We start from the raw sequence: 23732 nt of genomic DNA on the forward strand, positions 1-23732 counted from the left end.
ATGTCCCCAAAAGAGAGATCCAGCAATGTTTTGCAAATGAAATTGTGTCATAGTCACAGTTATCAATCCTTTTTAAGGCACTGCAATCTGCTCTGAAGAAGTATCTGATATAGTCAGAATTTCAGGCCTCTATGGTCAAAGCTATAGCTGTGTTGATAGTATCAGTTAATATTATAAAATGGTATGAATTGGTGATAATACCACATTTTCAGACAATCTTACAACCTAACACCTGTCTTGAGTACTTACCTTACAATTGATAAGAGGGCAGCTCAGCACAGGTTAACCTCCAACAGCAAGCCTCCTCAGTGAGGGGCACAGATAGCCACAAAGAACTCCAGGACATGGAAAAGCAAGAATCCTCAAGAACATGCTTAAGAACGCAGAGAGTGAGAGTGCCACTCTGGGCATCCTCAGTAATTTTTTTATAAACCCCAAATTATGCACACACATTTGGGCAAGGAAATCCATCCACTTCTCTAACCTAAAAAAATATGGAAGTGCCTAAGCTGCTACTTGGAAAGATAGATCACAAAAACTGTTTTAGGGGCTGTCTTCAGATAGCTGGCTCCATTACTAGTCCTCCAGAAAAAATGAATTTAATTTCTGGATTCCTCACTGGGAGGAGAAGGACAAGGGTTAGAATACTGCCTTCCTGCTCCGCATCCCGTAGGGGTATTCAAAAATATTGATGCACTGGATTATAGTTTTGACCTATGTTTTCACATTCTTTATGTAACACTTTAGGTCCTGATATCTTGACCATGGTGGTGGGATCAGATATCAGCCGTTACCCTAATACCCCCAGGCCTACCTGCCGAGGATATTTGCACAAACGAACACAGTCAGCAATATTAAAGGGATGGAGGAAGAGGTGGTTTGTGCTGAAACATAATGGCTACCTCCACTATTACAAACACAAGAAGGTAAGGATACAGGCTGGTGAGGAAGGAAACAGTGTCCTGAACTATAAGGTGAAGTAATATTGTACTCGTGTTTACAAGCTGATTATCTTGACTTGTAATATTTACAAAATAACACCAGTACTAAAGATGGTTTTTATATGTGGTATGTTGAGCATGCTTGTTGAGCAATTCTGTCTTCCTTTACACTAGTTGCTGACATAGACTCAAACTCATGGGCTTTTGTGGATTCACATTTAATCTTAAAGTTCTGATCCTCAGAAGTCTATGAATTGAATTATGGCATAATTTACAAACCCCTGGATGTATAATGACTCTTAATGCTGTAAATCACTGTCTCTCCTGTCAGCTACAAACATACAAGTATTCTACATATTTTTTTCGCTGCTGGAGGGAAAAAAATAAAACATACAGGGGAAAAAATCACATCAAAAATAGATAGATAGGTAGATAGATAGGTAGATAGATAGGCAGATAGATAGGCAGATAGACAGATAGATAGATAGACAGATAGAAGTGCAATTTTCCTTAGAAGCTGTTAGTTACGTGGGTCTTTGGCAGGCTCACCATCAGCCTCTGGACAGTTCCCGGAGGCTCCAGTGCTCGCCTTGCAGCCGGCGTCCAGCAGGTGGGGGACTTGGTTCACAGGTGCTGCTCGTAGCCCTAGCCGCTAACAGAGGAACTCTGTTGTACGTGGCATTTTACCGTATTTTGTGGGGCGGTTTAGCAGGTGCTACATGTAATTACAAGTTACCCTTGTGTTGCTTTGTGATGAAGTTATTCACTGAAAAAATTACGTCTATAAAATTAAAATGGATTCATTTCAAAGCTTGTGATCTATTCAGGACTTTTTGTGGTAAAGTACTTCAGAGCTTGTAAAAAAGATTCAAGTTTATCCATTAAGAATTAACTCTAACCTTATTTCAAGAATACTTACTGAAGCTGAGACAATTTGCCCTAGTAAGGGGTTTATTACTAGATGAAGCCCAAGTAACATCCAGTGAATCTCCTTGCTATATCTAATAACATCAGTGGGTACATTAGCTGGTTAGAAACATGTAGAAACACATTTGTCTCTAACAAGATTTGAACACATCATTGAAATGAACCCATATCCAGTCCTAATCAAAAATGATTTAAAAAACTTAGCATTGCACCAAGTCCTTGAACTGAAAATAGTTTTGAGCTCTGCTACCATAGTCAGCTTTTGGTCAATTTAGCATATGAAGGATGTAGACATACATGTACAGATGCACATATGTAGACATACTGGCACAGATTTGCAATAAACATGAGTATAATCTAGACAACAAGACAGTGTTGTCAGACAGACTGTACAGAGTACTTCAACCAACAGAGGATAATAGGGAAGTTAATACAACTCCTGATCGTAAATCTACCTTTCTATTGTTGTTTCAGCTACATCATTTCTGTCTATCCCATACATCAATCTTTCATCTATGTATTTCGTTTGACTGCTTATATATACTAGCCTTAATAGCCACATGAATAGTAGAGCCAATCCAGTAAAATCCTCACTGTAATATTTCTCCTTTTTAGTAAAAAGCTAGAAACCAAATTATCATTTATCTGAAAGAAGCTGACACAATGTTTCCCAAGCACTTTACTTTGAGGACTTAATGAGAATAGTCTTTCTCTATTGTTCAGGATCTCTGTTCACCCCTCACCTCCTCCCAGTGCATTCTGTTCTCTCCTCCTGGTGATCCCAAGCATAAATTTTCATAGACAGTAATGTTAAGATGAAGAAAAGATTTCACATGATGCAGTACAGTTTCATATCCAAAGTGAAATTATTCAAGTTTTCAGGCATTTAACCTTCCTGATCAAAAGCAAACACCTTTAAAAAAGTTTAAAAAAAAAAAAAAAAAAAAGGAACATTTTGTGAAAAGTAACTAAAAATTATAGAAAGAACTTGCTCTTCTGCAATTCTCTACCACCTGATATTTTCAGTGCAAAATGTGTTAGGCTTATTTCACTGCATATGCTGTGCTATAAACAGCAGCCATCTAAAAAGGTTATGCTGCAGAACCACTGGTATATACCACAAAGTAGCCTGGCTTTCAGTCATCATTATTTCAACATTAATTATTGTGGTCTCAAACCAAAATAAATAAATAAATATCATACAAACATTTAGGAACATTGAGGAAAAGTGTTTATTTTATTCTAATTGTGTCCTTCATGAGACTCCTGAAATGCAAAAATAAAAATAATAATAAAAAAAAATCTAGTTATGCCTTTTAAACACCCTCCACTTCCCAATCAATTAAGTACCTTTTTAAGACACAGACTGTTATATAAATTGGATTAAGTATTAGAAAGTGTCTCATAGTCTTACATTCATTTATATTTAATTAAATTTTATTTTTATTTCTTCCAGTTGGCAGGTTTCATTTTAAGCCTATCTTTTTATTTTATTTTTTTTTTAAACATCTAGCCTTGTCTTATTTAATGCATTGGAAAAACTATTTCAATCATCCCACCGTTATGTTTTGATAGTGGGCTTTTTAGCATTGAAAGTATGCCTTTGCTTTTTTCTTCCAAAACGGTAAATAAATTTAAAGCACTGCATAGATATGTTATAATAATGATTACTGTTTTTCTTTCATTATCAAAGACAAGTGTCATTCAACCACTTTTTGAATCATTTCATGTAATTGTTTAAACCAGCTGCTCTCTCTCTCTCCATACTTCAGAAAATATGCAGTAATATATTGCAGTGCTATTTAAGCACCTGAAGGCATGAGGACCTTCTTCAGTGATTCATGTGCTCACAATAGTACGCTGAAGAGGCCTTTTGCAAGATACAAAGAAAAAGATACTTATGCATAATGCACTTCTTCACCACTGAGCGATCCAATATCCAAATCAAGTAAGGGGAAGCTCAGATGGATTCCTTTTCACTATTATTTTTTTTTGGTATGTTTTCTATCTGGGCATAAGAACAACAACACATACAGATGCTGCTCATCCCACTGTCTTTTCTAAGAAAATTACAAATAATGTTCTTAGCATACCACAATACTTACATAACATAACAGGTACACAACTACATTGGAAATATTTTGTTCCATGTCTTACCTCCCTTAAGAGGATAAATGTTTCCACTTAGTGAATATAAGGTATTCTTTAAAATAGTGCATTAAGGGCAAGAATAATTCATAGAGACAGAAGTAGTTCAGGATAATCTGTATTTCAGTATCAAGCAAACTAACCAGATTGATCAGTTTTGAGGTATACCTAGAGCTTGATGCTGATAGTAAGAACAACCACCTACGGTGGTGTAATTCCAGTGACTCCAAGAAGATCATGCCTGATTTACATCTGTGTAAGACAACCAGACTTTTTATTTATGCTTCAAGGGATATATATAACGCTATGTCAGTGAGAAGGGACAGGCTGTTTTATCTTCTGTTTTAGTTCACACCAGCAAACACAGAGAGCTACATTTCCTCATCATTGTTATTTACAGGTAGAAATTATCCAGCCTGAACTTTCTCCCACCTACGTTATAAGAGATTGATGTTTCTAGAGCACTTTACATATTGATTCACCCATGTAATTGCTGCTGTTTCAGACTCATCTCTATCCAATCACAAACTGATAAAGTGATAGCTATTGCAACAGATTCAGTCACTTTACCTACGAGGTCATCGTGTTTTCCCTCAAGTAGATGCTGTCACTGACCTTGATTCATCAAGTACTTATTCATACAAGTAACTAAAACACATTTTTCATCTCAGTAGACGTAGCCATGTTTGCCACCTCATGGCAGGAACATGAACACATTAGGATTAGACCCTTGTTTTGTGAAAGTTACTGTGATTAGTTAAGCTTTATAGCAGTTTTACCTACACTTAGCAACAATGAAGTTCCCCTATACACTCCACATTCCTGATCCCTCATTGTCCAGACCACTGTATCTTCTCAAGCATGATATTTCCTTCTTTGCCTATGTGTCCAAATTATCACCTAAAGGAAATATATCTGGACATGCTGAGAGAGAGACAGTAATGAATACTTAGGTCCTACTATGAGACAAATATAAGCAATCACATTTCTTCTGCATGAGCTTACACTTTTCTTCAGGGACTGAAAGTACATCATCATAGTCAAGTGTTGAAGCTTTCTTTATAGTTAGTGGTGTCTGCTCCTCTCACCCTAGCATTTGAGTTAAGTACAGTGACTACAAAGTTACCACAAAATAACTGTGGTGAATCTTGCACTGTAGTACAGAGAAACCATAATCAACTTTACATGAGATCAGTGAGATAATAAAAGTAATCTAGCCATGATAGTAGAACACCAGCTCAACAGGTTAAATAGCTTTCACTCAGAACTTTGAGCTGCCATTGCCAAGTATCTTTTAGAACTCGACAGCTGACTTGGAAAATTAACAACATGCTACAGCCTTCAGGACAAAAAGTACCAGACATTAAACTCATTAAAAAGAAGTAAAAGAATTCCTGGGACCCAGGGGCAAGTGGGCCAATAAAGAGTTTAAAGGTTGTGGAACATGCATTCCTCTATCAGGAGGCCATATCCACTAAAGAACTAACAGTGTTCTAGGTTTAATAGGAAAGCACAAGGATAAAGAAAGCATCATAGCCAAAAAAAAAAAAAAAATGTTTCCCAGATTTCCTCATTACAAGTATCCCTCATGGAAGAAGTTCAGCTAATTAAGTGCTGGGATTTACGAAACCGCTAGAAATGTGAGCCAAAGCTAGATTTTCCTAGTTTCGACTCATGATTGACTTTGTTTTTTGCTGTAGAAGATTGGTTTAAATATATATATATATATCAATAAATGACATTATGGGTAAAAAAAAGAAAAAAGAGTTGAAAAAAATTAAAAGTAATAACAAAACATCATATTTTTAACAATGTCCTACCACCTTTCTGTTTGGTGTCTTACTGTGTTCCCAGGAACTCTTTTCTGTCCCTTTGCCATAAAAAACTCAGGGAAAGAGGAGACAGGGGACCAATCTAGTACCTGCAAGGAAAAATATGAAGCAAATGTCACTGTGGTTGTGGTCTAGGAGAAACTATAAAGATGACTGTTTCCAAACAGGAAACTATGATTCTGATGTGTTTCCCTTGCAGACATAATATTTTCCAGAAATCCAAGACTGGAGTATTCTAGTAAAATCAGCTGTCTGTCAGGTGCTTATGTTACATTTGTCAGTTATTCCATTTCCCTCCTCAATTCCCTCAGCTAAGAATGATGTGGAACAAGCTTAATTAAAAACAAATACAATACTACCAGAATTTGGATGGGCCAAAAGTAGGAAAGTAAAAAGAAGAAATGTGGTAGAAAAAAGTAGGAGTAATTAAGTTGAAGGTAGTTAAGCTGGAAATCACTATCCTGAGAGTAAGAAAGTGCCTGTTTTAGAGATTGAGATGTAACAACAAACTGATCTGTGAGTGAAGACAGAAGCAAATTCACCTTTAATTGTAGCTCAACCCTTAGAGAAATGTCCTTCAAGACAGTTTTTCATGGTTGTTATGTTCTGGAACATTCTGCAAGAAAAATGCAACATGTAACTCCTGTGAGAACACACGCTCAGTGAGAAGTACTCCACTGACCACAGTGGAATTGGAGGAATGTACTTTTTGTCAGCATTCATGCTTATAATATATAATGTCAGTTTAAAAAATGAATTTTGATTTGAATTTCTTAGTCTCAAAAGTTTAATGACTCTAGGAGGCTGTCAGTCATAGTGTGAGTGACTATGTAAAAGCTGAGGAAAGGGCAGGGGGAATGAAGATATTTTAATAATTCTTAATATGTCTTAACAACCAAAAGCAATTAGATCCCAGCCTAATAAACAGCAATTACAACAACAAAATGTTCCGATGTTAGGCTGCTTTCTTGTTTCCATTAAGAAACCAATCCATTTCAATAGCTCAACAGAATCTAGTCTTCTCTGTTTATCACAGTTTAACACAGACAGCACACTGGCAATTAAATATTGCTCAGATAATTATACAGTGCAGTTCACATTCAAAGGGTCCATAACCTTTGCTTTTTTTTTCATAAGCAGAATTCTTTCCTCATTGAGTATTCTTTAATTAGTGGGTCCTCTGTAAAGAAAATTGCTGCTACTTAGGTGTCTCCGTTAAGATATGTTTGTGTTTGTAAATTGTTCCCTTCTCACCCTCTTCCTTATTCAGAACACCTGGAAACACAGTTTGCTATTTCTTTTTATTCCAAATAACATTCAACACCAACTTTTACACAAAGCCTTTAACCAGCTGGATTCCAGACTTCTATTTACCCTTTATTCATATTGAGACTCATCTCTTTGCACCCAGGCCTCATAGGAGAAGAGAAAACCCTCACTAGGCACAGAAACAAAATTCAAATGCAGACTTAAATGTTCCCCTTTCTTTCTAGAATTATGTCTCTATACGTGGGAACAGGGGCATTTTAAAGAAAGTGTACTTACAAAAAAACTGAAACTCAGACACCACAGTACATGCTTCTGGTTGCCTGTGTGCACTCTATTCTATTGCTCCCAGTAGAATAGAATAAAGAGAAGAAAAGATGCTTTTAAGGAATCTTGATTCCTGTGGTATGTACAGAGTCCAATTATTATAGCAAGAAAGAAATCCCCTGCCTGCCATGTGTGGACCCTTCACAGCATTTCAATCTAAGACAAACATTCAGTCCTTTGTTCTGCTGTACAGGCCTGTGTATTCATCACTAATCCTAAGCACTTTATATAAAAGGCTTAGCTATAAATAGGTTTAGGCCTGAGCCATTGCTCATAAAGATACCACTTCTATGTGTTCTTCATTCTTGCTTGGAGGTTTATCATCACAGTCTGGGAGCTGCCACATTATTTAGAGTTGGTATACAATCTGATTTCTTCTCTACGTTTTCCATGACTCCCAAGGCTCCAGGATACATTTTTCGATTTACATTTAAGGAGTTGCTGACTCCAAGGTTTCCAATATTTCTGCAGTATTTTTTCTATTAATAAATGTTAAATACTCCTAGCTGATAAGATGCATGAGTTAATTTTGGCCTACCAACACATTGCATACCCTGACCCAGAGAAAGAGTCATAATCAGATATATTTTACTTGATTCAAGTTGTTCAAAACTGTAACCCATAGTTCTTCCTATGACACTTGGTCCTGGAAATTCTTAATTACCTATTGTGCAATGAATTGCAGCAAAAGACTCAAACTCAGCAAAAGACTCAACTGGAATTTGAAGATTAATCATATCACAAAACCACTTGATTGGACATCATCTGAGAGTTGAAACAGCTAGGTGTGGGATAGTTAAGCCCTTCAAATCAGAGGAGTTTTGCTTATTTTGTAAGATATAAAGGATTTAAAAGATATAAAGATTTAAAGCAAAATAAGATGAATAACTAAACAATTTAGCTCTATTTGAGAAAAATGTCATACAAAGAGACCTGGAGTCTAGAGCTCTCTGTTCACTGGCATATGAGAGTCCATTCCTCTGCATTAGCCTATCCTATGTGCCCAGCTAACAGAAGAAGTGCAAACATGCTCTAGCAGTAATTTTGTAAATATCAAAACAACAACAACAAACTTACCACAAAGCACAATAATTAAAAATTTTTAAAAAAAAAAAAAAAAAAGAGAGATGGAGGGCAAGATCTTAGAGGTACTGCTAAGCAAGCAGCACCATGAGTCAGGGAGTAGCTGGACAGAGGAAACCAGAAAATGACATGGTCATTTAGATGGTCAACTCAGACTGTGAGCCTGTGGCAGAGAGAGTCAGCCACATCAGTTTTGGTGGAGAAAGTTGGGGAAATGGGAAATAAGAAGCAAAAAGAGAAAAGCTCATTTCCCTGTCTCATTTTAGACAAGTCTAGTTTAAGAAAACAGGGGCACACAGAGGAAAACATTTTAGAAGTCATGAGAAGACATTTAGACAGTAAAAAAATCTCATATCACTACTGACCTGAAACCAATCAGAACCAGTGACCTAGGGGTCACTGCCTTACACTTTGCACTGCCAGCCCCTTGAGCTTTCATTCTCTGCTTTCTAGCAGTGCTCTGTTTTGACTTTGTATTTTAGATTTCTTATAATATTTTCTTAGGATTTGATCTTGTTTTATGTACAGTAACTTCTATTCCATTTTCCTAGTACTTGCAGTCTTTTGTAGCTTAATTTTAATCTCTGTTCATAGTTGCTCCCATTGTTGACTGATTTCTTTCACCGCAAATAGCATTAAATGTTCATATGTCTTTTCAGTTTTTCATTTCTATTAGACAAAGCAGCTTAACTAAAAGAGCAAATATGACTCTGCTCAAACAAAATCCAGTGAATCATTCAGGAAATGCTATGAATGTCATTTATCTTCTGGAAGTATTTACACCAAATTAAATAGGGCTGATTTGTGAGCACCACCTCGAACCACATATCCTACCCTAATGACCGTTTCATACATTAAAATTAAGAGATGCCTAGATGCCTACTTTCCTATTACATCTCTTTAATTTTAACCTCTCATTTTTATTTTTATTTATTTATTTTCAGAAAAATTTCCCCTAAAACTATGGCTACCTGAAGAAAACTTATCAGCAAGAGAATGGTTGCTTCCTATTATTCTATTGTTCCTATTTTTATTTGTAGAATAAATTTACCAAAGTAGCTTATGCTCTTATGCTTTCTGCCCTCTACTCAGAGGACTTCATCCATATTGGATATTATGAACTGCCATGGATCTATGAAGTAGCTGATAGAACAAAAAATCTTTTTGACTTAAGTGCAGATCAGTATTGTAGTAGCAAAAATCCAAGGAAGTTCATTTCAGATCTGTATGGCACATATCATCAACTCAGACAGCAGCTGGCAGTTATATTAAGTTCCATATTGGCCATATCATCGGTGGGTTACACTCAGTCACAGGCATACCAAGTAAGTTTTGTGATGATTTTTTCAGCCATATAGCTTTTTCACTTTTTGTAACAAAGGTGTTTTTGTTTTTTTTTTTTCAAAAGGAATGCTGTCAAGATGTTATTTATGATAGTCACATCAGTGAAAAGAAATGCCCTTTACCTCTGGCTTTTTAGAATTAGGGAAGGGAGTTTGTCTTTTAGTCAATGAAGAACATCTGGTCTCACTTTGCAATGAATGTATTAAATCCATCTTTTTCCTTTCCTAGATGTATTAATTTGAAAAGGAGTGGACATAAATCATTCTTGATGCCACAGAGCTCTAGCTGCATTCATTCTAGAAATCACAGAAAGTGTTTAGAAAAGTATTTTATAGGGATGTGCTATTACAGCGATCACAGCCTTTTCAGCATCTGCAGTGACTCTTGCAAGTCAGGCTACAATCTAGGACAGTCAGCAGAAAACTGATCACAGGTGGGATCCTGATGGATAACACTCTATTGCCCTAGATTTTCATATTATTATATTTTCATATTATTATATTATATGTTTATATTTTTATGCCCCTAAATTTTCATATTATTCTCTATAGTAGGAATGAGATTTGGACCTGGAATATGTCTTTTGGTTATGTTATCTTTGCAATGTATTTTTGTGTCTGAAGATATTATAAGCAAAGTAGTTCACAGCACTGAAAACTTTCCTGATTGTCTTCATCTACTGTAGTGACTTTAGTTTTGCATTTTAAAAAAGAAAAAATAAGAAAGCAGAATCTAGGAAATGCATTTGTGAATGTTTATTTGCACTGTTTTTCAGTATTATGGGTTATTTTGTTCCTAAAGAAAATTATAAGAACAAAGGAACAATTATATGTGCCAATGAACATATAAGTAAGTATGCAGATATGTAATAGGTGGGTATTTTGTTCATAGAAGGATATGTTTATTTTCAGGCTAATAAAATATTTACATGAGGCATTTATAATTCCTCTTCTACTGATAATATTTAATTAACTCCAGATAATGAATTGATTGTTTTCTGTGAGACTACATCTCAGTATTTTGCAAACAGCACTAGTGCTCTTCATAAGTCCCAACATTAACTAGTGTTTTCCATTTTACGGCTGGAAAATTTGATACAATTGCTGGAACACCAGTCATAGCTCTTAAAAGCAAGGGACTAAGACTATTACTTAAAACACAGCCAGGGTTCACTGTCCATATGTGTGCAGTTTTGTTTTGAGTTAAGTCATGTACTTGAGGGGAGTTCTGATGGGAAGGTGGGAGGAGGAACTGTTTCACCTACCTACTTACATTAAGGAGTTTAAGGGCTTCTTATAAGTAACCGTATAGAAAGACACTGACAATATTCTTCAGTCTCTAAGAGCTTTAACTCAACCCATTACAATACTGTAAAAAAGATTTTGAAGGGCTTTCCGTTGAAAGTTGTTCAAAATGAATGGGAACGGTTACAAATATGCTGATATTTAGGGCAACTTTACAAAGGAATTGAAATCCATCCTTTTAAATTACGCTCACTAGTTTCTGAATATAAGCCTTTGTTCCCTCTATCTGCACATATATGTGAGGTTCTCAGCATAAACCCAGACTGCAAGAAGCACTGCTTTGTGAAGAACTTCATGCTCCTAAATTGTTAAGTGCACTTTGAAAAACCCATTCTTACTCATCTGCACCCACAGAAGTTGGAATATTTATGAGTAGCTAGTGAGGTTTCTGCACAAAGATGTGACTTCTGATGAAGTAAAAAAAATACATAAAATAAAAAAAATAAAAATAAAAATAAAGGTCAGAAACAAAGAAGCAAATTTAGAAGGTGACTAGTTTGTCTTTTGTGTTGTGCTGTATTTTCTGAGGCTACTAATCCTTAAAACAAATGATGATTAGAATAATTTGAAAGGCCATTCTCCAACTTCTACACCTCTAAATGTTCCCTGAGTCGATCCCATCTCACAGGGATCAGCCCTGTATCAGCTCTGAACCTTGGCACAGCTTTCTTCCTTCTAATGGCAGGATGAAGGGAAGTGCAGACCCCTGGAAGTAACAAAGTTGGAAGGAGCAGAAATAGGTGCTGATACCACTCTTGGTAAACCATTTGTTTTTAAGTGTATCCCTCAAAGTGGAAACAGGATTTTCTACTTCTGTGCAACTTCCAACCAAGAAATGAAGAGGTAAGTGATCTTTCATTTAATAGGATCAGTTTTGTTATTCTGGGATGGGGAGAGGAAGGTTGAATTTTTGTAGGATATTTGCAAGACCTGCCTTGATCAATGGGAAAAACAAAACAAAACAAAACAAACAAACAAACAATAAAACTGTCAACTACTTATGTGAAGGATGGTGTTTCTGACTTCTTATTTTCAGAAGTTTCAAGAATATTTTTTATCTTCAGAGTTTATCTTTATTTTGATGAGAAAAAATAGTTTTTTTTCATCAAGTCTTTAACACTCATGTCAGGATTTCCCCAAATTCCCCTTATTAAAGTTACCTCCAGGGGGAAAAAAATATATACATATATACAAGTGGAAGTCTGAATCTTCCTGTGGATGTAAACTTGCTTATTGGTCATTTCCCACCAATGGTCTTGCTTCTGCCTGAGAATGATATTTCAAGTAATAAATGCAATCCCATCTTCTGTTTCCCTTTCTGTCATTCTGTCACATCATTATTTTTGCATTTTAAAGTGTGAACATGCCACAAAAGCATATTAGAACTGATAAGCAATGAATGAATTTAGGCTGTTCTTAGAGTTTTCAAAAATTTTCTTCAAAAATGTTTCTGCATTTCCTCAAAACTATAGCAGACAAAAGGACCAAAATCACTGAAAACATAATTAATGATTTATAGGTTTTAATTTAAAAATGTATTAAAAACAACCTAATTCTCCCTTGTTTTATTGTTCATTACCAGAAATATAAAGCTGTAAAGCAGGATGACATTTGCTAAGATTGATTCATTCACACCTCTTTTTAATGTAATCTTAGTACTTAACATAGCGTCCACTATAACAATATTGCAGCATTTTCTACTCCCTATTGCTATGCTGTCCATGGTATAAAAAAAGAAATAAAACTAAATTAAAAAAAAAAAAAAGGAAAGAGAGAGAGAGACAATAAATATCTTGCTTTATTTTGAAACCTCCAGTTTCAGGATGCCTCATTTTCTCTAAAAATTCCATATCTACATGATAACAATGACACAAGAAGAATGATCATTTAGCCTGACATGGTGAATTATGTCCAAAATGTATACCTTCATCCTGTCTGCAGTATTGCTCTAATTTATTACAATGTTATACAGCAAGCTGAGACTTACCTTTCTGCAAGTTAGCAGTATTTATTTAGATTTAATCCACTACTTTTCTATCTTCAAGCCTTGAATGTGTCCTGAAAATTCCACATACCTTTGAAAGCTGTCTACTTCAGCAGGAATTAAAAGAGGCACTGAAACACATTTATTCTGTTCTACCAAACTAAGCTATTCTTGGTTTTGGTCATTTTGTAGGTGGCTGGAGGCTATGGAGAAAGCAGTTCATCCTGTCCATCAGGTAATGCTTTATTTATATGAAAAGCATAGCACAGTAGATTGTGGAGAAGAATGAGAGACCGTACATGTATTTGTGCAAGGCCGGGCACAGATAGCAACATGGAAGCTGCACACACTTGTTTTGGGCTGCTGGGATGTGAATCAGCTCCAATTTGAAAGCCGTGTACACACGATTGTGTCTCAGCAAATATGTTTTGCAGCCATATGGTGGTATGAATCAAAATGTTCCCTCTCCAGATATCAGCAGCTTTAAGCTAGTTCAGAAACATGACCTAAATGAGGGTAGTGAGAAGGGAGGGAGGAAGAGAATGAGCATTGGAGAGAAGACTCACTACCGCATGTGCTTCTTGAGTAATACTGTTTGGAATACATGAAAAGAAGGGCTCTATCTTCTTAGATATTCCCTGCAAGTGTGTCTTGATTGCAAGCTACCCTCTTTTTGAGGCTATCCACTGTCACTTCAGACAGAATATTGGGGGGGGGGGAACGACACATTTATTTGACAAGATGAAGAGAGATTAGTTAACTTATAAATTTTGACTTATCTCTCTATCTCTTTATATAGCTATGCTCTCTGCTGGTCCCTGTGGCTGTGAGAAACATAGCCATATATGAACTTGAGCTGCTTAAGAGAGACCTTTCACAGTCCAACATAACTTAGTACAAATAGGCCCAGACTGGGAGCTGCAAAGCCTGTTCACGGGATTCCGGGTTGGGAAGCATAGGAGTTGAAATGGCTTTAGCCTGCCCTTTCCTGGCCCCCTGATTCTTCTTTTTCCTCCTATAGACAGACCACCTTTATAAGAATGTGCTGTAGATCTGTAAAATCTTTTTTTTAAGGGTTTAGCTACGGAAGCAGCTTGTTTTTTGTTTGCCTGTTTTTTAGCAAAATGAAACTGAGGTTCAAACACAGAATAAGTATTAAAGTCTACCTTTTTGGTAGATAAAATAAAATCGTCTATAAAAATTTAAATAAAATAATAATGTACAAATGATAACCTGCATAAATACAGTGGAGAAAAAAAATATCTTTCTTCATTCTCTCAACTCAGGCCATAGGAGTGACCCCTTTAGAAGTATGTTTTAATAGGTTTCCAATCAATGAAAGGAAGCCTTTTTTCTTACTATAACTTTTCTTCCACTAAAATAAAAGCAAAGATATATATTTGAGCTTCATTTTCTAGATGAGATTGTAAGTACAAAGCCAAACTTAAGTCTAAGTATATTCTACCTGACAGTGTTGCTTAAAAGAATACAAAGGATCCAGATACTTAAAACCAGCACAAATAAATCAAATCATTTTAAAAGTCCACAATGTTCACAACCCAAAAGAAACAATATAGTCTCAGCCAAAAATGAGAAGGGCACATATACACAAACTAAAATGCATCAAAAAAGCCATTCTTCAGTGTAACATGCAAAAATAACGTTTTAGATAAAAAGAACCATCTTTTTATATACTGAAACATCTCTCATGCTTTCTTTGCTGCCACGTCTTACTTGGGATCACTTTATATTTTTTAGGGTTTTTTTAGCAAACAATATCCTTTTCTGAAAAAAATGTTTGATTTAATATTTTGCTTTCATTGCCTAAGTTCTGCTTTTAATGAACACTCTATATCAAACTAATTCCTTCCTTCAATATGGATTTTTCGTTTAGTTGAATAAACAGTGTATTTTTTTTCTTTTTTTTTAGCCATGTTGTTTTTCCTGACTTTTTAGTATAGCTAGTGTATTACAGTAGTACCCACAACACAACATCGTAATCTCCTCTAAATGAATTTACAAGTATTTTATGCATATGTCTATTATTAGTAAAGTCATCTTATGCACTTCACTGCAATAGGTCCAAGCAGGTTCCCTGTTCATAACAAAGTATATAGCTGTCTATATTTTGTCAGGTCTCTTTCCATCATTGGCATGTGGAGACAGAGAGGAAGAAGGATAGAAAGACATAAGGAAAGAGAAAATGAAAAAAAAAAGAAAAGAAAAAAAAAGAGAGAGAGAGAAGGAAAGAGAGAAAGGGAGAAAAGGAAGGAAGGAAGGAAGAAAGAGAGAGAGAAAGAAAAAGGAAGGAAGGAAGGAAGGGAGGGAGGGAGGGAGGAAGGAAGAAAGAAAGAGAGAGAGAAAAAGGAAGAAAGAAAGAAAAAGAGAGAAAGAGAGAAAGAAAAAGAAAGAAAGAAAAAGAAAGAAAGGCAAGAGAAAGAAAGAAATAAAGAAAGAAAGAAAGAAAGAAAGAAAGAAAGAAAGAAAGAAAGAAAGAAAGAAAAAGAGAAGGAAGGAAGGAAGGAAAGAGAAAGAAAGAAAGAAAGAAAAAGAAAGGAAAGAAAGAAAAAGAAAGAGAAAGATAGAAAGGAAGGAAGGAAGGAAGGAAGAAAGGAAGGAGGAGAAAAAATGAGAGTGAGAGTGAAGGAAGGAAGATAAATGCAAAAGAAAACCTCTGTGGAAACATTCAGGATGCTATTGATATTGCACACATTCTCCCCCTAAATTTCAAATGACAATGGTACTGGTTAATGCATAATTTTAAACATCTGTTGCAGACAAGCAAAAAAACATAGGATTTGCTGGAGAGACTGAGTTCCTAGCACCTTTCAGATTTAAAGCAGCAGAAGAAATATTGCAAGCGCACATTAGGCAACTTGTTCTTATTAAGCAACAGACTATTTTTTTCCTGACTCTTTTTCTGGATTCATATAAATAACCTATATAATGGCTGTATTTTATGGGTGGGGTTTTTTTCACCCCAGAAATGACAATGAGATCATATTAGTAATGGAGAAGACCCTGCTACCAAGAAAGGGCTGGGAAGACCATCTGTAAGCACTTAGTTTGCGGTAATGCTGCCATCCAAGTCTGAATGCTGTATTCTGGCCTCAGACACCACCACACTTCCTCTGTAATGCAGAGGTTAGGAGGTGTACTTTATCTTGCCAGATTACATAAAATAAAGACTGCTGAAGTCAATCAAAAACTTTCTAAATGCAGATTTGAAATATGCCTGTTTCTACTGGCAAAAATCTATACTGAAAAAAAAAAAAAGAATAGATACAGAAAATGCAAGTAATTATTTTAACATGGGAGAAGAAGTGAATCACTATATGCCATCAAATATAGGTTTTTCAATTACATATTCAGAGTTGACTTCACAAATTGTTTTCACAACTAAAGCTTATTTCCTAAAAGGGGACCAGAGACAGTATCTTTTCATACTAGCAGGCCTTCCTTAATTTCTTACCACAACTGTTAATTTCATGCTTTCTTTACAGAACCACGTGTGGGTAGATGTCACACTGCATAACACTACACTGCCACCCTTGGCCATCAAAAACCCGGAGTGCCTGGGGCTCCTCCACCAGCTGGACAGAAGCAAAGATGTCTGGATTCAGCACTACTGCATTCTGAAGGATGGCTGCTTGTACTTCTATGCCACTCTCCGCTCCACACCCGCCCAAGGTAGGGGTGACCCTGAGAGATTTCAAATAATCCTGAAAGCAGAGATGTTTCATTGCAGTTTTCCAAACAGAACTTTGACCATTATTGAAAGTTTCCTATCAGCAAACTAACACTGTTCTATGAAGACGAGCATAGGAAAACTAAACTCAACCTCTTTTCAATAAAAGAGTCTCCTCATTACCCCCCATCTTTTCTTTTTGTCCAAAGGTCTGAAGTTTTCTTTCTGGAACAGAGCTGACCAAGATCTGTGTACATTTCCTCAGGAGAACGTATCAGCAACAGAAGTCACCCTCCCAAAACACTTCACAGTGGCTTGACTCCATCCCACTAATGGCAGTCTGCCAAAAGCTGACTACTGAGTGTTAGATAACATCCTCAGAGGAAGGGCCATTGTAACCTGTGGTTGTTTTTTCTGCCATTACCAGGCTTTCACACAGCCTTGGCAAAGGCAGTCCTCCCACTGACAGGCAAAACTTCCGTCCTGCAGCAGAGGTCGGTGCTGCAGGGTTTGGCATGTCTCTTTGCAGCTAAGCTGAAAAGCCATGGAGCTGTCTAGCAGTTCTCGGAGGAGGAGGGTGCCTGGCCACTCCATGAAAGCAGCAACATGACGAGGTTACCAGGCATCAGTCACAAGCAGCCCTGAAGCTGATTTTCAGGCAGCTGAGTTTCATGCACTCAAGAGAGCCTGCAGGCACAACCCTGTGAAAATTCATTGAAATTAAAAAAAAAAAAAATGGGAAAAAAGCTTTCCAAGGCAGAAGGGTATTAGTCAGGACCTGTAAATGCACTCTCCCTGTCCTAAGGAAGCTGGCAGACAAAGAATCAGAAAGGAAACGCTGTTGTACTTTTGCTTACTAGACAGCTAAAGGGTTTTTTCTTTGGGTTAATGCTATTCTCCAAACAATAAGACAAGAGGCTTTCCACTTTATATCACTTACATAGCACCTTTCATCTGCAAAAGGCCATACATGTGAAAGGACCAGTAATTTCCACAGGACACTGGTGGTATGCCGAGAGTTAAGCAATGAATTAGTGGAAAGGCAAAAATTAAGGATTACGTATTTATGACATCCAAGCTATGCTTCTACTGCTAAATTTGTCATTTTGGTGTTTAAATATTCTACTACATGCAATTTATTCTGTACAGTAGTGTTTTCTCTCTTGTTATTGCCACTCTTGTTTTTTTCTAATTTCACTATAGATTCTCACTCCTCCATTCATTTTCAATGCTGTAGCATTAATTTGTTGCTCTTGTCATTAAATGTGAGAACTGAAAAAAAAAATACTGACCATCAGCTCCATAGGTCTTTTGGCTATTCACCATATATGTACAAAGGGAATATATGCACCATTGTTGTCGGGTGACATCTGAAAAACAAAATAGCAGCTAAAATGAAAATGTGTCAAATTCTGTGTAATGCCTTTCCTTCACAGCTGGCTGGCATGGCCTATAATGGCATTCCAGCTACTTATGTTAAATAAGGAGAACCAGTGCTGATTCCAGGATTCTTTTAAACTTTGAAATTTATATCCCTTTAATTTTTAAAGAAAGAGAAAAGCACATCAAAAGCTAGAAGAAATACTTTGCCACTTCATATTCAAAGACAAGCTAAATAAAACTATACTGCTGATTGTATGCTGGACAAAGTGGATGACTGCAAGTTGGGAAGATTGTACTAAATACAGTCACTGTGCTGGAACTACACATACAAACAAAATTATACTATATTGACAGTATATAGACATCACTCTGTGATGCTAATACTGCTTCTATTTATGTCTTTAGCTCATATTTCACTGATTTTAATGAACTAAAATATAGACCATTTTAATTTCAGTGTGCATAAAATGTCTAAAGTACCTGACAGATAAAACAAAATTTTCAAGTTTAACTTGAATCAGTTGCTATAATTAACCAACTAAAATCAAACCTCTGAATCTTGGATGTTCATACAGTTCTGAGGACAAGAGTTTAGCACAGAAGAAATTCACTGCAGTACAAATGTAGCTATTCTCAAAATTCACATCCGTAATCCTTTTCAGTCTTAACTTTTAATATGGCATAACTTCAGTATAACTTTTAGTATGTCCATACTTCAGATCATGTCACTTTCTCACTAAACCAACATCCTTTTTTATAGTCATATTCATACTTGCTGATTTTAGGGACATGAATGGACTTTTATGGCTGTATATTCCCATTATCTCTCTCAAGTTGGCACTGGCAAAACAGAATGAGCTGGAGTAAGTTTTCATAATGTGACAGAACTGTTTCTTAAGTTCCAGTAACTAGACAGATACATTTGTGCCAAAACATCTGGGAGCAGGAGTATTAACCAAGAGAAAATTCAGTTTGTAACAACAAAAAGGTTTATCGCCTGCACACCGCTTTTCATCCAAAGAAGCGTAGACCTTTCCTGAAGCAGACCAGGGGCAGAGCTGAAAACTGAGCTTACTGAACTCCCATTAAATTCTACACCAAGCAGCAGAGGGAAAATAATAATAATAAAATATAAATATATATATATATGTATATGTGCGTTAAAAAAACAGGGGTTCTGATTTTGAACAGGAACTTGGTCAGGAGATCTTGTAGAAAGATCAAGCATGGAGCTCCACAGTATTTACAGATCAAATTTCAGAATAAAACCAAAAGGTCATATTTTTCATATTTTACTTGTAAATTCTGCATAATTCCATGGAAACGCCCAACACAGTTCTTCTGAAAATTAATTTTTCAAAAATCATCAGTATGCATGTAATGGGCAGCAGTTTCATTAATGGCATGTTCAATACACATGATGCATATTATTTTTTCTGACCAGGTGGCCTCTACCTCCAGGGATATATTGTGAGTGAACAGTCTCTAGGCTCCAAAAGATCTGTAATTGAACTCAAACCTCCATCTGAAGAGTTTAAAACTTTCTACTTATGTGCAGAGAACATTAACGAAAACAAAAGGTAAACCAAGCTTTTTTTTTTTTTTTTTTTTTTTTTTTGCCAGACTGCAGGAAAGTGGGAACACTGTAGCTTGGGAAGATCTGTTGACAACTTTTAATTCTGTTTTCACTTGTTCCCTCAGATTTCCCTTTAATTCTAGCTTTAGTCACACTGCAGTACAACGTGCTGGCACATGTGAGTCATCAATTCTGTTACTGTCAATGCTGAAACTACAGAAGAGCTGGATTGCAGAGGTTCAGAAATAGGTGAATAAGGTGCCTTTCACAATGTTGTGGGGGTGATTACACTAAACTGAAAAGCTATGGCACCTTCTCATTAGAGAAGCTCAAACTAACGTAATGTATATCCTCCTCATTCCCAAGGATGATTTACTTCCAGCAATGATCATTAGAATTAAAATTGAAAATTGGCCTATGAAATCATGTTCTGAAGGTGAATCCTGTCATCACAATCCAGCCAAATTCTACAGCTGTCAGTGGGAGTTCTGCTTGTGTAAAGCCTTCTAATTACAGGATTGGATTTTAATTTAATGAACAGAGGACAAAGCTATTCAGTATGCTGGAAACTGGTGTTAAGATGCACTGCTGTTATAGTCAACTCCTTTGTCTCCTGCTTCTCTACAATCAATATGCACAGTAATGTCTGCATAAACACAATTTATAAAGACGTTTCACAGGATATAAAAGTGCATGCATAACACTGATCACAGACAGTTGGTCTTTCCTTTCTTCTAGGTGGATTACAGCTTTGAAAGCATCTATTAATAAATGGTTGCCCCTACACCAGGCAATCCAAGATTTCATGAACAGACCACTGGAGGAGACAAGGATGTGAGAAGGAAGTTCATTTTCCCCCTCAATTTCTGTTTTCCATTAAAAACTTCAAGTTATGTCTTTTGACCCATCTCAAAAGATGTTCTAGCAGCAGGTAATCTTTAGTATTGCTATACATTCATATCTTTTGCAAGCTTTAGTAAATAAAATTAAAGCAATATTGCCTTCTTTGTGGCTATCTTTATTTTATGCTTCTTTTCAGTTTTAGGGTTCATAGGCCGTGCATAACACTGCTTTGGCTTTGAAGCCATAAAGTGACGTTGAATTTATCTGATGCAACCAAAAGAGAAAGCACTATATTTCAATTATTTCGTATTACCTGATGTCTTATATCTGCATCACTTTTTATTTGCAAATGCACCCTTTGCAAAGACCTCTGCTTTTTCCATTCCAAAGCTTCATACGTAGGTTTGCTTTTAAGTTTATAGATGGTGTGAGGCCCAAGGTTGGAATAGGACAGGCTGACTGAGTTGCTAAAAACTACATGCCATTACAGTATACCTGGAGGAATGGAATAAATTTTTATGATATGGATGAATACCTTTGTTCTTGTGCATTCTATATTAACATAAATTTTAATTTAAAAGTGGTTTGGATTTGGCCATCTGGCAGCACAGCACTGCAAATTTATGGAGAGAAATCAAGAATCAAAGACACTGTTTCCTCTAGAATTATCAGAAAGAAACAGCACCATAAATCTCTTACAAGGATATCAGAGTTAGACGTATGTGGTCATTGCAGCTGATCATATACACTGTGTTCTACATTATTTTCTAACATTAAAATAATTCTTCCCATGAAAAAATCTGTGTGTTTTTTCCAAGCCTTCCAAAATACTAACTCAAATAAAATAGTAAAAGGTTAGTTCCATCTATTTATTGAAACTATGTACAAACTAAATATCTCATCCTAAGAAATTTACAATTTAGTGCTGCAGCAAAGTACAAAAAAGAAAAAAGTATGTACGCAATACAGACAAAATAATAATAACACTAATTAATAATAATAATAATAGCAACAACAACAACAACAATACCAGTTCATGAGATTTTATTACAAAGGCTTATATTTGGTTTTCTTGTGACAGTCCTTAGACCCTGAGATCACCAGAACATACCAAACCTTGAACACAGCAGTACTTCAGCCACTTGCCAGCCCTTGTTGTCATTCTGTGAAATACCTTGCCATGCTATAAAAAGCGAAAAAGTGAGTGATGCTCCCTCACCTACCACAAGTGTATTTTTTGGGCCTCTTCACATTTAAGCCAATCTGAAGGAGACCTCAGAGCTTTAGATGCTTTAGATGCTCAAAGGTGCCACTTTAAAGAAAGCACTTACACAGTCAATATGGTTTGCTACGGTGATTTGAGTGAATTAAAAAAAAAAAAAATGCAAAGTAGTATAAAAAATTTTCTGAAAACAGGCACCCAACTCCAAATAGATTCGTGCTCTTAGATAAAATGTATAACTGTATTTGAAAGAGAACAAGTTTGGTCAACATGATCACATCCTACATTTACTGCTAGCATTTTGAAATTTTCATGTTCAGAAGTCAAATTCACATTTCCACTACGATTGCGAGAACAAGTAATGAAGCAGGTATTAGTGATTTATTTTTCTTATTCTTTTCGACATCGGAGAATGCAACATACAGATCAAGTACAAATGCTGTTAACTTGAAACTAATAACAGTTAACACTTCCTGTGAAGCAGTTATCAAATCTAAAGTGGCTGTTCACAGATAGGAAGACGAAAAGAATCAATAGGTAAAACTCTTGCAAACAAAAAGAAACAGAACAAATGTGCTTCCCTTCCTTCTTAAAAAAAATAAATAAATAAAAAATAAAAAGCTTGAACGAAGAAGCTGAGAGGATTGGTCACCCTATGATAATCTTCTTAAGTGAGCTCTGAACTGATATTCCTCTTCAAATGTTGCTAGCTTACTAAGCCAGTTTTTCCCCTTTAACAAGTGTCACTTGCAGCCAACCTCAGTCACAGCATAGCAAAGTGTCTTGTTTGTATAAAGTTTTGAAGAAATATAATTTATGTGGTGCAAAGAATGAGTGTTGATGAAAGATTCAGTAACCACAATGGCAAGTTGCAAAAAGAAATGAGCTGTTCAGTCTGAATGAATGTTACAGCAAAGGGTCTTTTTTTCTTAACATCTCACCAAATTTTCATCATTATAAAGTGCTCTATAAATAAAAGTGCTTTCCACCATAATTTCAATAATTTTCACAAACAGAGAGGGAGTGGTGGAAGGTGTGGTGGTCGAGTGTCTTGGGCAGAGTGAACACGACATGGTAGAGTTCTCTATTCTTGGTGAAGTCAGGAGGGGCGTCAGTAAAACTGCTACCTTGGACTTCCAGAAGGCAGACTTTGAACTGTTCAAGATACTGGTAGGGAAGGTCCCTTGGGAGTCAGTTCCCAGGGGCAGAGGGGTCCAGGAAGGCTGGATGTTCCTCAGGAAGGAAGTCTTAAATGCACAGGAGCAGGCTGTCACCATGTGCCATAAGATGAGCCAGCGGGAAAGAAGATCAGCATGGCTGAACAGGGAACTTTTGCTGAGTGTCCAGGAGAAAAAGAGTTTATGACCAGTGGAAGAAGGGACAGGCAACTCAGGGAGAGTACAAGGAAGTTGCCAGCATATGCAGAGAAAAAATCAGGAAGGCTAAAGCCCGACATGATGAGCTCAACATGGCCACTGTAGTTAAGGATTAAAAAAAAAAAAAAAAAAAGTCTCCTAAATTCTAACTTAAACCTCCCCTGGCGTAACTTGAGGCTATTCCCTCTAGTTCTATCACTAGTTACCTGCAAGAACAGGCTGAGCTTCACCTCACCACAACCTCCTTTCAGGTAGTTGTAGAGAGCAATAACGTCTTCCCTGAGCCTCCTCTTCTCCAGACTAAACAACCCCTGTTCCCTCAGCCGCTCCTCGCAGGACTTGTGTTCCAGGCCTTTCACTAGCTTCGTAGCCCTTCTCTGGACACACTCCAGGGCCTCAGTGTCTGTCTTGTATTGGGGGCCCAAAACTGAACACAGTATTCGAGGTGCAGCCTCACCAGAGGGCCTGAGGGTACACCTGAGGGTAAA

At 36.5% G+C, this 23732-nt stretch overlaps 1 protein-coding gene across 1 annotated transcript in view; it reads left to right on the plus strand.

Annotated features, from left to right (window-relative positions):
- The window catches only part of LOC121062190, a 37043-nt gene extending 15608 nt beyond the window's left edge, over nucleotides 1-21435 (plus strand). Inside the window, exons 5-10 of the mRNA XM_040541905.1 lie at nucleotides 748-926; nucleotides 11858-12015; nucleotides 13349-13391; nucleotides 16660-16846; nucleotides 19672-19807; nucleotides 20542-21435. Of these exons, the coding sequence (XP_040397839.1) occupies nucleotides 748-926; nucleotides 11858-12015; nucleotides 13349-13391; nucleotides 16660-16846; nucleotides 19672-19807; nucleotides 20542-20641 (803 nt within the window). The 3' untranslated portion in view covers nucleotides 20642-21435. The remainder of the gene's footprint in view (nucleotides 1-747; nucleotides 927-11857; nucleotides 12016-13348; nucleotides 13392-16659; nucleotides 16847-19671; nucleotides 19808-20541) is intronic.
- Nucleotides 21436-23732: the final 2297 nt, after the last annotated feature.

The sequence above is a fragment of the Cygnus olor genome, chromosome Z, assembly GCF_009769625.2.
Source record: "Cygnus olor isolate bCygOlo1 chromosome Z, bCygOlo1.pri.v2, whole genome shotgun sequence".
NCBI lineage: Eukaryota > Metazoa > Chordata > Aves > Anseriformes > Anatidae > Cygnus > Cygnus olor.